We start from the raw sequence: 14,647 nt of genomic DNA, 5'->3' as shown, positions 1-14,647 counted from the left end.
AATATAATCTGCTCAGATTTATTTTCTAATTTCATCACTATAAATCAAGAATATTTATGGTCCCATGTAGTACTCAGTTAAAACTGAATACATGTATAACAATATTAAGAAATGTTGGCCAAAAATGTTGTAATAGCTACTAAAATACATGAATAAATTTTAGTATACAGATCAAAAAACCAGACATACAGTATGTTTCCAAGGCACTGGTATCATCTGAACAGACGCCAGAGTTATGTAGCTGAAGATTAGAGTGTGATTCAGAGACACTCCACTCCACATGCAGCAGCTTTGCCTCCACTAACATTAGTGACGTTTACATGCACCCGGTCAGAGGCGAGAACTGAAATTTGTTGAAAGGCAAAGGGAGATGATTTTTAGCTTTGCCTAGAGTTCCAGGAGCGTGGACCATATTATTAAAAGCTCTGTGAAAGGCCTTTATTTAGGAACTGGGACGTAGAAGCTTTATATCAAACTGCTACATGTATACCGCGTTTGGGCTGTCAGAGAAAAGGGAGCTAGAAAAACCAAAGACTTTGTGAAAGGCCATTGTGGGATTCATAGAAATGGGAAATAGTGTGAATTTTGGATGAGGTAGTGAGAATATGAGAAATTGTTAATCTGAGACAAAACGTGACACGTCACTGTGGCTGGCGAGGTCCTCGCGCACATGTGCACACGTGTCACTCGCAGTCACTTACAGCATGTGTGTCCTAGCCAGGACTTGAGAAAACAGAATCGTGTTGACTGTTGAGGGGATTTCTTCTCCTTGCTTCAAGATCATCAGATCATTGAATCCAAATGTCCCACAATAAAGCTTCTGGGGAACTGAAATGAAAAGCCAGTCTGTGTCTCTCCATACATTGCTTCCCAGGAACGGGCTTCTATTAAGCTTATCTAGTTTTTTAGTATTGCCAAGAAATAAGTCAGATAAGTATTGAACCACACAGACATGGCAATATGTAATATATTTAGGTTCCTATAGACATAATTGCATTTGAAAACACTTTTGTTTTGAGAAGTGCTTGGGCTATGGACCCATTCATTCATTCAATACATTCCCAGCAAAGTCATACTGGATGCAGCCACGGTTTTGATGCACAGACAAAAGTTGCTGACCTAGTATGTTTTACAAGTGAGCAACTTGTGTTAAAGAATGTGGAAGATGGAGATTAGAGAGATGGCCCGGTGGTTAAAATTGTGTACTGCTCTTGCAGAAGACCTGGGTGTGGTTGCCATCACCAGTTCAGGCAGCTTCAATCCCAAGGGAGCTAATGCCATTCTAGCCTCTGCGGGCACATGGTCATAGATGCACACACCCCACACTTGTACCCATAACTTAAAATAAATATTAAAAAATCAAAAAATATAAAGGAATGCTAAAAATGTTAGTAATTTTTGAGGTAGTTACTAAGTTTTTTTTAAAAACTAAATTACTATTATAAATTCTAAAATATTTGCACAAAATTGACATGCATACTTTCATTGCATCATTTTTTTCAATAAAAAGACTTTTATGTGTATGATGTGTGGCCTGCACGTGTGTATGTGGTATATATGTACACCACATACATTCCTGGGGCTCACAGAAGTCAGGGCAGTGTGTGTCAGTTCCCTTGGAGCTGGAGTTATGGACTGTTGTGAGCTGCCATGTGGATGCTGGGAACCAAACCCAAGTCCTCTGAAAGATCAGTAAATGCACTCAATGGCCAAGCCATCATTCCAGCCTCTGCACAATTATTTGTAATGTTTCTAAACCATGACCTCCTTAAATGGGCATCAATAGAGAGTATTACGTGCTAAACATTTTTTTGTGTAAGTGATGGAGATTTATCCCAAGTTTTGGACTTATGAAGCAGATGATCTGTAGCTGAACTTCATCTCCACCCCTTCACCTTCAGCCCCTGGCACATACCTTGACTTTTCTATAGATAAGCTCCTCTCACTAGAAAAGTCCGGGATACTTTTAGTTTTCTTGAAACTTCCAATCCCCTTCTGAAATTCCTGAGCACACATGCCCTTTTGACTTAAACATGAAAACTGGTGGGATATAGAGGGATCTGGTGAAAAGCAAGCCTGTCTCCTCCCTCACACCCTCACCTCCTGACTTCGGAAGACCGCCTTTGTGCCTCAACACCTTAGGGATTGTTTGGTGTCTCTGACTTGAATTAACAGAGATGTGGAGTAGATGGTATTGCATGTTTGAGCCATATCTGAGCTACAACTGGGAAGGAAGAAATCCTTTCCTGTTTCTTAACAATTCTGAGACTAGGTATCATGGATCATGCCTTTATTTATTTTTAATTTTTAAATTGATTTTACCTACCAACCATAGTTCTCCCTCCCATCCTTCCTCCCATCTTCCTCCTACCCTCCAACCCACTCCCCATCCACTCTTCCTAAAGGGTAAAGCCTCCCATGAGGTGTCAACAAAGCCTGACACATTAAATTGAGGCAGGAGAAAGCCCCCCTCCTCCCACATCAAGGTTGAGCAAGGCATCCCACCATAGGGAATGAACTCCCAAAAGTCAGTTCATGTACCAGGGATAGATCCCGGTCCCACTGCCAGGGGCCCCTCACAGACCAAGCTACTCCACTGTCTCCCACATGCAGAGAGCCTACTTCAGTCCCATGCAAGCTCCACAGCTGTAGAGTTTGTAGGTGTAGAGTTTGAGCTCCCATGAGCGTGGTTCGGCTCTCTCTCCTTTAATCCCAGGACTTTGAGGCAAGACCGGGAGAATGTTTCTGAGTTCAAGGCCAGTCTGGTCTACATAGAGAGTTAGTTCCTGGTCAGTCAGGGCTGCATAGTAAGACCTTGTGTTAAGAAAAAGATTAGGTGCTCCAATGTGAGCTATATCATAGTGTATGGACAAGTCATCTGCTCTCTACTCCCTGGATTAAGTGGACTGCAGTTTATGTCCTAGTTAATGTAAACCGAGAGAACAGCGTGTCTGCCAGGGGAGGGAGGTCAAGAGTGTCGTGTCTCAAGCTTCATTTTGTGAAGACACATCTTACACATATAAACCTGGATATTTTAGTAATTTTAAGATTGAAATCCCAGACCATCTATGGTGACACATGCCTGTAATCCTAACACTTAGATGCAGAGACTTTTGGATCACATATTACAGGTTAGACTGGGTTATGAGCAAGTTCTAGGTTAGACAAACCTATAGAAAGTAAGACATTGTCTCTAGGGAAAAACAATGAAACATTAGGGTTTCACAATTAACTTATGTATTAATTATCATAGCAGTAATTAAATATATTGCAATTTAAATTTTTCTATTTTTTTTTTACATAGTATAGTCTATAATCATATTCTTTGCCTTCGGCCCACTCTTCCTTCCCAAATCCTCCCAACTTCCTATCCACCCACTCATGTTTTTCTCTCTTTCAAAGAAAAAAAAAAACCCTCTATTTCCTATTGTTGTTTATTTGTCTTTATCCAGGGTCTAACTGTGCAGTCCTGGCTGGCCTGGAGATCACCATGTAGATCAGACTGGTCTTGCACTTTCAGCCATTCTCCTGCCTCTGCCTCCTGAGGGCTGGGTCTACAGATGTGCACCCAGCTCTATGCTGCTGTATTTTGCAAGTAGCTTATTATCATTTACTCCAATGCAAAAATTAAGGCTAAAAATCTGATTCTTAATAATTATAATTATAAAAGCAGGGCTAGAGAAATGGCTCAGAGGTTAAAAGCACCTGCTTTTTAGAGGTCCTGAGTTCAATTCCCAGCACCCACATGATGGCTCACAACCGTCTATAATGAGATCTGGTACCCTCTTCAGGGGTGAAGACATAGGCAGAACACTACACATAATAAATAAATAAATCTTAAAAATAACTATAAAAGCACACATTTTTATTCACTAATCATTACTGAAAAAATATTTTTCAAGTAGGCTTAATAATAATTAATAAAAAAGTACCCAACTGGTTATTATATGAGTCTGAAATAGTTATTGGTCTTTAAAATCTCTAAATCAGAGTTCGAGACCAGCCTGGCCTACAAGAGCTAGTTCCAGGACAGGCTCCAAAACCACAGAGAAACCCTGTCTCGAAAAACCAAAAAAAAAAAAAAAAAAAGATTAAAAAAGATTAAAAAAAAGATTAAAATCTCTAAATCAGTTTATCCTTTCAGTAAAAACAGTGCTTTTGGAGTAGGTATGTGATGTGTGTGTTTCTGTGTTGACTCCCATGGGAGGCCTGCCTCATTCTGAACGTGGGGCAGTGGATGGAGGGATAGATGGTGAGGGAGGGAGGGAACAGGAAGAGAGGAGGGAGGGGAAATCAGTTGGTATAGAAAATAAATGAAAAAAACAAAAGAAGTAGGTATGTGAAGATTCTTCCAAACCTTGACCAAGGAGAATGGAGACTTCTTAGTGTCTTTGTTTACTTAGATAATACATGTTAAAACTAGCAGTTTGTAAGTATGAGTCTATGGATCTTCATTTACCCACCAAATTATGCCATCCTTATATTTTAGGTAAGTTGTGATGAACTGAAGATACTATGCTTTATTTACCTATATATAAAAACATGTCACACACCTAACTCTTAGGAAAGATGTTTTTATGAGGGCTGGCAAGATGGCTCAGTGGGTAAAGGCACTTGCCACCAAGCCTAATAATCTGAGTTTGATCCTTGTACTCATAGCCAAAGGGAAGAACCCAAATCCTTTAAGGTATTTCCCTTTCATAATGTACTTACTATGGTGTATACATACACCATTAATAAACAAATACGATATACAAATTAAAGAGGAAAGGTAATTGTGGGGTGATGTCCTATGATTGCACATGCTTTCTGGATGTGGGAATCCCCTCTATGTGCTGTGATTACCATTAATAAATAAAGAAACTGCCTTGGCCTGTTGATAGGTAGGCATGGAGGACTGGACTGAATGCTGGGAGAAAGAAGGGGAGAGTCAGGGAGAAGTCATGGACTGCCACTGGAGATAGATGTGCTGAGACTTTGCTGGTAGGCCATGACCTCGTGGTGATGCACAGATTAATGGAGATGGCTTAAATTGGGATGTAAGAGTTAGCCAATAAGAAGCTAGAGCTAATGGACCAAACAGGGATATAAATAATATGGTTTCTGTGTGATTATTTTGGTTCTGCCAGGACAAATAAGTGACCCCTCCTACAAATTGGCATCCAATGTGGGGCATGAACTCACAACCCTGAGATTATTCTGTTGACTGAGGTTTTCTGTCCTGCCTGGTCCTGCAACTGCTAAGTCCCAAAGAATCACACAGAGGTCTACCTGAGTTATAAACCAATTGGCCCATTAGCTCAGGCTTCTTATTTACTAATTCTTTCTTTTTTTTTCTGAACAGAGAAAGAATTAAAACGCTTTTAATTAAAAAATCATGAGTGGATGATAAAGTGTGTAGAAACTGAAAATTTACAAACTCTTTAAAACCTGGAATCGCTGACTGTTCAGAAACTACACAGATGGATCATGGGTGGTGGTGCACAGTAGAAAGGGATTATGGGTGAATCTGCACTGTTCTAGCTGCTCCCCATGCCACCTGTCTCCAAGGAAAGCCTGACATTGATTAGATACTGAGCCAGGCTAATGCTGGCAGCAGACCCAGTGATGGTGACCTGCCTATCAGTAGATCCTACCACTGGGTTTGCAATTTTGATCTGCGCCCCAGACATCTGACGGATCTCATTGATTTTGGCGCCCTGTCACCCAATTATGCAGCCAATCAAATCATTTGGAATGGTGAGTTCATGAGAAGTAGTTTGAGCAGATGCATCCAAACCTGCCCAATAGCCTTTCACCTGTGGAGAGCTGGATTCAATGCTACTGAATCCGGTGTTGCCATGGGTCTTGGGAAAATGAGACTGTTGCATTGCCAATTGGTGCAGCTTGGTCAAATCTGGCTGTGGAATGGCATACTGTCCTTGAATGGTATAGGCCTGACCACCTGCAAAGATGACTGGAGAACTCGAGGGCTTGGGCCGGTACGGGATGGTCACGCCCTTCGGGGGGGACTCCAACATGAGCACGCAGATCTGTTTGACACACTCGATGATGGGTTGCGGAATGCCAGCAATAGTGATTGCCCGCTCAGTTGAGTTGGGGAGCATATCCCCTGCCACCTGGACCTGAGCCCCTGTACTCTCTCTTATTTCCTTGATCTTGCAGCCACCTTTTCCAATGAGAGAGCCACACTGACTAGCAGGGACCACGAGCCGTAAGGTAACTGGGGGTCTGCTGGCAGCTGTGCTATTGGTCACAGAGCTGCTTATGTCCTCTTCCAGTTTATCAATGATCATAGCAAAGGCTTTGAAGATGGCATTAGTCGGTCCCAAAGTGATAATTCTCTCAGGACAATTCCCTTCTGAGATGTTGATACCTGCACCACTCTCCTCGCGCATCTTCTTAACAGATTCTCCTTTCTTTCCGAGGATACTGCCAACTTCCTTTCCATGCATAAGTAGCCTGATAGTAAGAGTGACATTTAATCCACCTTCAATCACACCGGTGTCCATGTCTAGTAGTTACAGGGAGCTGGACTTTTGAGTGGTCAAGTCTTTGGTCACGGGTGGGAGTGAATGCCAAAACTGGAGGCGCGAGTCGACTGAGGGGAATAGGGGAGAGGGCGGGAAGGGGACTAATTCTTATAACCGACATTAGCCCATAATTCTTGTCTGAGTTAGCCATGTGGCTCAGTACCTTTTTTGGTGAGGCAGTCACATCTTGCTTCTTCTGCAGCTGGGTCACAACTGCAGACTGCAGAATCTTCTTCCCAGAATTCTCCTGTTCTCATTGCCCTGCCTCTACTTCCTGCCTGGTACCTGCCAATCAGCATTTTATTAAACAAGTATAAGAAACAAATGATTACAGGGTAAAACCATTGTCCCACAGCAATTTTATAGTGTACCACTAAAGTTTTATTGCTTTCTTTGGTTTCATTCTTTTTCATTTTGATGCAAAGAGTTATCCCAAAGATCTAGAATTTTTATGGTCCTTTTTGTTCTGATTTTGTTATGATTACAGTCTTATGAAGTAAAGAGATAGGAGTGAGAGTTGGCTAAGAGTAAATGCATGGGATTTACTGCTTCACAGTAGGAGCCTCCATGTGGGAAGTTTCTTTATGTTCACCCCATGGAGTCAAGATGCAACACCAAACTTTGCAGTGATGTATAATGACAGATGCAGAAAATTGCCTATCAAGGAAGATCACCCAAGCTTTTGAGTTCAAGTATTTACTAGGATTGTATCATATAGGAAAGCGTGATTGAGTCACTGACTGAATTGAATTCAGTCTCTAGGTCTGTTTCCATCAAGGTAATACCACATGTCTCAAAACCCCAACTCTTTAGTTACAGGATTAATTTTTTAGGAGTAGCCAGGCCCCCATCCTGTATCATTTCATATAGATTATTAATCTCTTAGTGTCTAGTTAGAGTTTCTATTGTAGTAAGAGACAGTATGACCATAGTAACTCTTTCAAAGGAAAACCATTAATTGGAGTTGGCTAACAATTTCAGAAGTTTAGTTCATTATTAACATAGCAGGAAGCATGGTGGTGAAGGGGGCAGGCAAAAGCACCTTGGCCTGAGTACTGCCATTTTGACTTCAGGATGAAATAAACTTCAGGTTCCCAAGACCTAGGGGAGCTGAGACCTTTCCAATGGCTGACCAACCTCCTCCTTAAACCATAGAAATTGTCATTACACATCTTTAGTTCTCTAGAAACATGGTCGTTCCCAACAACAGAAGGACCAAATGAGTCTGGTTGGTTGGACTGAAAGGCTTACATTGTTTGTCAGTTAACAATGATGGAATACTCAAAGAAGCCCTGATCTCTAAATCCTGATTGGTGAAAACTTGAACTGGAACTTGGCAACAAATGTTCGTGAGTTTTGTGTTTATAAACCACACTTCTGTCCCTGCTCGGGCTGTCAGGAGAAACACGGCTCACAAGTCCTTGTCCTGCAGCCCTGATCCATCATTGATGGCTTATGTGGTGAATTATTAAAATCTTTGGGACCATAAGTGTTGTCTCCCGCCCTCCTCATGGTGCTTAATGGGTTAGGTGTAAGAGCAGATGTGGTGGACGTGGTGCTGGAGAAGGAACTGAGAGTTCTGCATCTGGATCTTCAGAGTGACACAATGGGCATGGCTTGAGCATCAGGGACGGTGTGACACACTTCCTTCAACAAAGCCACACCTACTACCAAAAGGCCACACCTCCTTATAATGCCACTCCTTATGGACCTATGGGGGCAATTTTTATTGAAACGGCCACACGTGGTTAGTATAAACCATGAGACTCATGGGCGATTGCAAGGTTCTTCCTGCCACTTAGGAGATTTTCAGGACCACCCTCTAGGAACTGAAGACAAAGGTCAGAAAATTTTCATAGTTACAGCTTAGATCTTGACTAATAATTGCAAAACACTTCCATGAATTCCATTCTCTGACCATCATTTGCCATCCTTTTTCTATTTTCTTTTTTTCTTTATAACTGCAATAGTCCTTTAACATCACTAAGACATTGGCTCTCCCACCAGGTCAAACCATTTTGGCAGCCATTCTTCCTCCTTTAGTTAATTTACTTAGATTCATCCTAATCTGTTGTTGGTTGTTTTTATAGTCTTGTACTCTTTGGGGGGCCTGCCAGCCAGCTCCCAAATAAATACACATGGAGGCTTATTCTTTCTTATGAATGCCTGACCTTAGCTTCGCTTATTTCTAGCCAGCTTTCCATCTTTTCTTAAATTATTCCATCTATCCTCTGGACTTTTCCCCTTTTCTTTTGTAATCTCTGTCTCTGTCTCTGTCTCTCTCTCTTTTTGCTTTTACTTGTATCTGACTATGACTGTGTGACTGTGTGGCTGGGTGGCTGGCCTATTCTTATCTCACTCCTTGATCTTTCTTGTTTCCCAACCCTTCTTTTTCTCCTTCATTTATTCTCTCTGCCTGCCAACCCTGCCTATCCTTTCTCCTGCCTTGCTATTGACTGTTCAGCTCTTTGTTAGACCAATCCTGTGTTTTAGACAGGCAAAGTAATACAGTTTTCCAGAGTTAAACAAATGCAACATAAAAGACTACAGCGCACCTTTGCAACATTGAAACAAATGTTCCACAGCATAACAAATGTAATGCATCTTAAAATAATATTCCAGAATAATCCTTCCTATAAAATTCCTTCATAGGGTTCCTTTTTCTCTTTGATTCATTGCCCTTACTGAGTCAAAACTATATACCTTCCAGTTGTTTATTATGGGCCTGTAACTGTGAAGCTGAATGTGGTTAGTGAAAAATACCCAACCTAGCTGATTAGTTTTCTTTGGGACCCAAGACCACAAACGTCTTATAGGATCTGATGATACACATGATAGCTGTATCTATCTAATCTAGAAAGTGAGAGAGTAAATTGATGATTATTTTTTGTACTTTCCCTTTCATATAAATTAAATTTAAATTCTTTGCATTTGTTTTCACCCCTAATAACCTCTATAGCTAGCTTATAAAAAAATTAAAGAGAAATTCCATAAAATCTCACTGTCATATCTACCAGCATTTTGCCAATAACCTCTGTTTTCACCAACATTACAAATAAATTAAAATTACATAATCTTAAATATACATTCCCGGAAAGAGAATCTTATTAGAAAACTATTCATCTACCATCTATCCATTACTTGATTAACTCTAGGATATGGTGCCAGGTCACTGTACATCACTCTACCTCCTTGATCCTTCTTTCAGTGGATGGAATGGTTTTTCTCAAAGAAGAATGCACATACTCCATGGTATGTATGCTGAGGTAACAAATAAAGCATGGTAGTATGAGTTCTTTTACTCCTGTTTTTCTGGATTGTTTTAGGATATTTTGAAACAGAGTAGCCTTGGAGGTATACTCTTGGGCATACTTACTAAATTGGCATGGAATATCTTGAGGTAGAGTTCAAGAATCTACAATGTAGCAAGTTCCCTAAAGTGATGTTTGTATACAATAAAGTTATCTATGCTTATTAAAGTAGAATTGGGAAAGATTTTCAGCGGCAAATTTAGCCAAAAGAATTGACTCATTCATGATTAGGAATGAGGAATTGCAACACACTCTAAAACTCACGTCTCCCATTTCAGCGCTGTTAGCAATGTTGGTTTTGCCTTTACCTATTAGGTTTTTTTTGATCTTTATGTTCTGCTTTTAGTTCTAATATAATTAAAACTTCATCTAACTTTGATTTTTGTACTTTGAGATTTTATTAGGTGTCTTTCTTGTGGTAGTAAAAAAGCATTGGCTTTGAAATCAACTTGCATTCCATTTTTGTCACAATAGGTGTATGATGACAGCAAATTCAGTAAACTGTGTGATAATTCTCAAGCTCCTCAGCTGTTAAATGCAGATAATGCCTGAACTATGAGGTTTTTGTTAAGATGCAGCACATAGAGGCTTACAGTCCTTTTTCCATTTTTTCTTTTACAATTTGTAGCTAATTTTTGTTTGAGATGGATTGAACTTGATTACAGACATTTGTCATATTCAAATTCCCATTTGTGTTTACATTTTTCTAACAGGTAGGTTGGCGAAGAGTCAAGGTGTTTTTCTGCTTAATTCTTTGTTCTTTCTATTCATAGTACATAGTATTAATCTATCTCTCTAGGTAAGGACACATACATCAAAGTAGTAAGCTAAGAAATACTCTTGCTCGAATCATTGTCTTCAAACAAATGTTTCAGTCTAGTCCCCAGTTAGAGCAGACATGGTCTTTACCCTCAGGCATCTTAGATTGCTCAGTGGGAAGACATTGTCAAGTGGAGAGGTAAATACAAACAGAAGATTTATTAGCATTCAAAACAACTTTAGAAGAGTTGCTGCAGGTATACCTTGAGATTGCCAGGCCAGGAATACGTGTTAATTCAACTCAATGGAGAATGGCCAGTTTTTATTGAAACAAAGGTTTCCATCAGGATCAGAGCCAGATAGCACAACGTGCTCCTGTGTCCAAGGCAATAGGTGAAAGAATGTTGTTTTTCCTAGAGATTTATGAGTCTCTACTGCAAAGTCATAGGCTGTCAAGTAGACAGTGATGATCAGTCTTGTCAACTCCATTGTACTGAGACAGTCCCAGAAGATTAATAAGGCATAGCAGGGTGTTTCTTGAATATACCTGAGACAGTGAGATCATGAGAGCTCTGACCAAGTCAATGGATTAATCATTTAAGGCATTCATAATATGGTGACATTATTGAAGGGGAGTAGGACTTGGGCACTGAAGTCAGTCACTGGGGGGTGGGCATACTCTTGGACCATATTTTGCTTTGAACTCTTCCTCTTGTATGTTCTAATTTCTGCTTCCTATTGACCAAGAACTGAAGAAAGTACTCCAGCCCATGTTCCCACCATATGGTTTCTTCCCAAAGGCAAGGAGTTATGAGATCAAGCTTTCTCATGAAGTTGTTCTCCTGGTTTTCATAACAATAGTAGAGAAAGTAACACGGGCACCTTCCTTTCTGCTATGGGAAATTATTCCTGTGAATTGGAGGATACAGTACTCAGTGTTAATTTGTAATCATTATAATAGGAAAACAGAAGGTTGGTTAAAATTATGAAATTGGACTGGAGGGATTTCTCAGCGGTTGTGAGCACTTGCTGCTTTTGCAAAGGACTTTAATTTGGTTTCCAGCATCCACATTGTGACACATATTCATTTGTAACTTGAGTTCTAGGGGATCCAGCACTTTCTTCTGGACTCTGTGGGTACTCATATACATATAGGCAAACACTCATACACATAAAATAAAGTCAATGTTTAAAAATTATGAAATTGATGAACTGTTTTCTCTTCTTTTCTTTTTAATTGAAAATAGATTCTGCACTCTCTCTACTCCTCTTAACGCTCCCCCCACTTCCCCTATCCCTATGATCTACTTCCCCCTCTGTTTCTTCTTCAGAAAAGAACAGGCCAACAGTCATACAGGGAAAAACAAGATATAGTAAGAGAAGGTGAAAGCCCTCATGCGGAGGCTGGTCAAGGCAATCCAACAGGATGTAAAGAGTCTCCAGAGCAGGCAAAGGAGTCAGGGTCTCCTTGCTCCCACTGCCAGGCGTCTCACAAAACAAGGTACCAGCTATAACAGATGCAGCGGACCCGGTGCAGACCCATGCAGGCCCCACACTTGCTACTTGAGTCTCTGTGGAGCCAGTGAGAGCCCTGCTCTGTTTATTTGGTGGGCCATATTCTGGTCTCCTCCATCCCCTCTGACTCATGCAGTCTTTCCTCTCCCTCTTCTGCAGGGTTCTTCTATCTCTGAGGGGACGACCTGATGGAGACCTCCAATTTAAACTCTCTCTCAGCACACTGCCATCTGCTGATGGAGGAAGCCTCTCTGCTGACAACTTGACAATGCACTTATCTATGAGTCTAGCAGAATACCATTAGGAATCATGTTTCCTCTTTACCACATGGTATTAGATCACATCTTACAAAGTAACTATTTCTGCATTTGTTCTAATTTGTCACTCAGAGCTTGTTGGATGGGTTTTATTAAGAATAGTAAAATAAAATTTCAAAGAAAATTGGTGGTATGAGTTATTTGATAATATAGTGATTTTAAAAATTCAAGAATAAGTTAACTTTTAGCCTTAAAATGCATGAAGATAATATTGATCAGTGGCAGGCTACATACATGACAATGGTCTCATAAGATTGTAACTGAGCTGAAAAGTCCTTTCCTTACCATGAGGACACAGACAGAGCACCCTCACGGTGCTGACTGCTGTGAAAACAAAGCCTGCCACCCACTGTCCTGAAAAAGTACACTGCACACAGTTGTGCATGACCAGCAGATACTTTGTAGTTGGACTTTCTTTGGACTGCCAGCTGCCGAGTAATGACCCAGAGACTTCTTATTAATTATGAAAGCTTGGCTTTAGTTGGCTTGTTCCCAACTAGCTCTTAAAACTTAAATTAACCCATTTCTATTAATCTACCTTTTGCAACATGGCTTACTAGCTCTCCTAAGTACTGTATGTCTAACTTCTTCTGCATCTCCTGGTGAGATTAGATTCCTTCCCAGAGTTCCTGTCTCTGCCCTGAAGTCCTGCCTATCCTCTCCTGTCTAGCTATTGGCCACATAACTTTTTATTAAACCAGCCAATCAAAAGGTGCCTTAGGCAGGCAAGGAAGGACAGAGACACATCTTCACACAGTGTGATCGAATGTCCCACAGCAATACTTGGTAAGCTACTTTGTTTCCTAATGTATTTTTATCATTTTTCCAAAGTTCAAAAGGTTAGCTCTACTTGCTAACCTTTTTGTGTGTTTGTGTGGATATGTTGTAACACACATGTAACAGCTCCATACATCGGTGCTTTCTTTGTTTCCTGAATGCATGGGTTTTTCCTGTACTTGACTTAAGTTCATTGTCATCGCAGGAACAAGAGGCTATGCCATGAATACTCACATGGGCTGCTGTGCTGATTGTTGGTTTGTTGCAGCAGCGAGGGCTGCATGAGTACACTCTAGGCTGTCCACACAGTGGGAGACCTCACCTAACACTGTGCTCTTTAGAATATCATTTGATCATGAGCAAAGGGTGACTTACTTAACTTACATTGGTTTGAATTTGCCAGTTGTTTTTCCTTTCCTCTTTTTCTTGCCACAAGAACACTTAAAATTTCACATGTTTTCTACCTTCTTTAGTTTATTTGGGTTTTTATGTGATTTGTAGGCTGTGTTGTAGAAACTCTCTGACAGAGAAACATGAAGGGTTAAGTTATAAGCATTTATTACCACAAGGGGGTGTGATTTATAAGGGAATGATAGGAAAGAGACATGGTTTCTTGTTTTAAAGACGGGTCTTATTATGTAACCCTGGTGTCTCTGTGAACTCCATTTGTAGACCAGGCTGGCCTGTAATATACAGAGAGATCAGTCGGGCTCTTAGTGCAGGGAGTAAAGGAGTGTGTCTGCATACTTGTGAGAGAGAGTGTGTGTCTCTATGTGTATACCTCTTGTTAAATGTATGCTATAGTCCATTGTATTTAGGAAAATAATAGTAAAAACAAAAGAAAGGAGACATAAGACAGAAACAATCTCATTAAATGAACAGGAGATTTTTCAAAGGAGTCATTTTTCCTAGAGTCTCCCTGACCCTTTAGGGGTTGTTCAAGGTTTGGGAGAAGACATTGGAAGCTGTCAGGAGCCATGTCCCCCCAAAATTATTATAGGGAGCATTGCCTGAGAAGTTTGCAGAGGGCTCCACTTCCCAATTGTTTTGAGAATTGTTTTATTGACAAAGCCTATCCCACACCCAAATTAACTGTTAATAGAGAGCTATCTGTTAGCGGAACCCGCCTCACACTCTAACTATCTAGAGAACTAGGTGTGTCAACTTGTGAACTCCTGGCAGAGGAATCGTAACCGATCGTAACCTCTTGGCCTACGTGACCGGCGTGGACCACGTGGCAAGATCCTGTGCCCCAGCCCCCCAAGCTCCTCATCCAGGGGCTATATAAGCTGTAACAATGACTCTAATAAACGGAGGCTTTGACAAATTTGCCTAGCCTCCTTCCTCTCATCAGCCCATGTCTTTCAGGTGGTACCTCTCCGTGACCCTGGAATAACTGACCAGCCAGGCGGGTTACAGACCCTAGACAGAGTAA

At 40.8% G+C, this 14,647-nt stretch overlaps 2 protein-coding genes across 2 annotated transcripts in view; one reads left to right on the top strand and one right to left on the bottom strand.

The window, feature by feature from the left end:
• Window positions 1-12,476, top strand: part of Cetn3 (centrin 3) — a 38,081-nt gene extending 25,605 nt beyond the window's left edge. Inside the window, exons 6-7 of the transcript XR_009058354.1 lie at window positions 11,935-12,104; window positions 12,278-12,476. The gene's annotated coding sequence lies outside the window, so the exon portion shown is untranslated. The remainder of the gene's footprint in view (window positions 1-11,934; window positions 12,105-12,277) is intronic.
• Window positions 5,355-6,628, bottom strand: LOC130887193 (poly(rC)-binding protein 2-like). The gene has a single exon (XM_057789494.1). The coding sequence runs from the start codon at window positions 6,510-6,512 to the stop codon at window positions 5,703-5,705; it is 810 nt and encodes a 269-aa protein (XP_057645477.1). The 5' UTR covers window positions 6,513-6,628; the 3' UTR covers window positions 5,355-5,702.
• Window positions 12,477-14,647: the final 2,171 nt, after the last annotated feature.

This window comes from Chionomys nivalis, chromosome 15, assembly GCF_950005125.1.
Source record: "Chionomys nivalis chromosome 15, mChiNiv1.1, whole genome shotgun sequence".
Taxonomy (NCBI): Eukaryota; Metazoa; Chordata; class Mammalia; order Rodentia; family Cricetidae; genus Chionomys; species Chionomys nivalis.
This window is presented reverse-complemented; position numbering and strand designations above follow the sequence as displayed.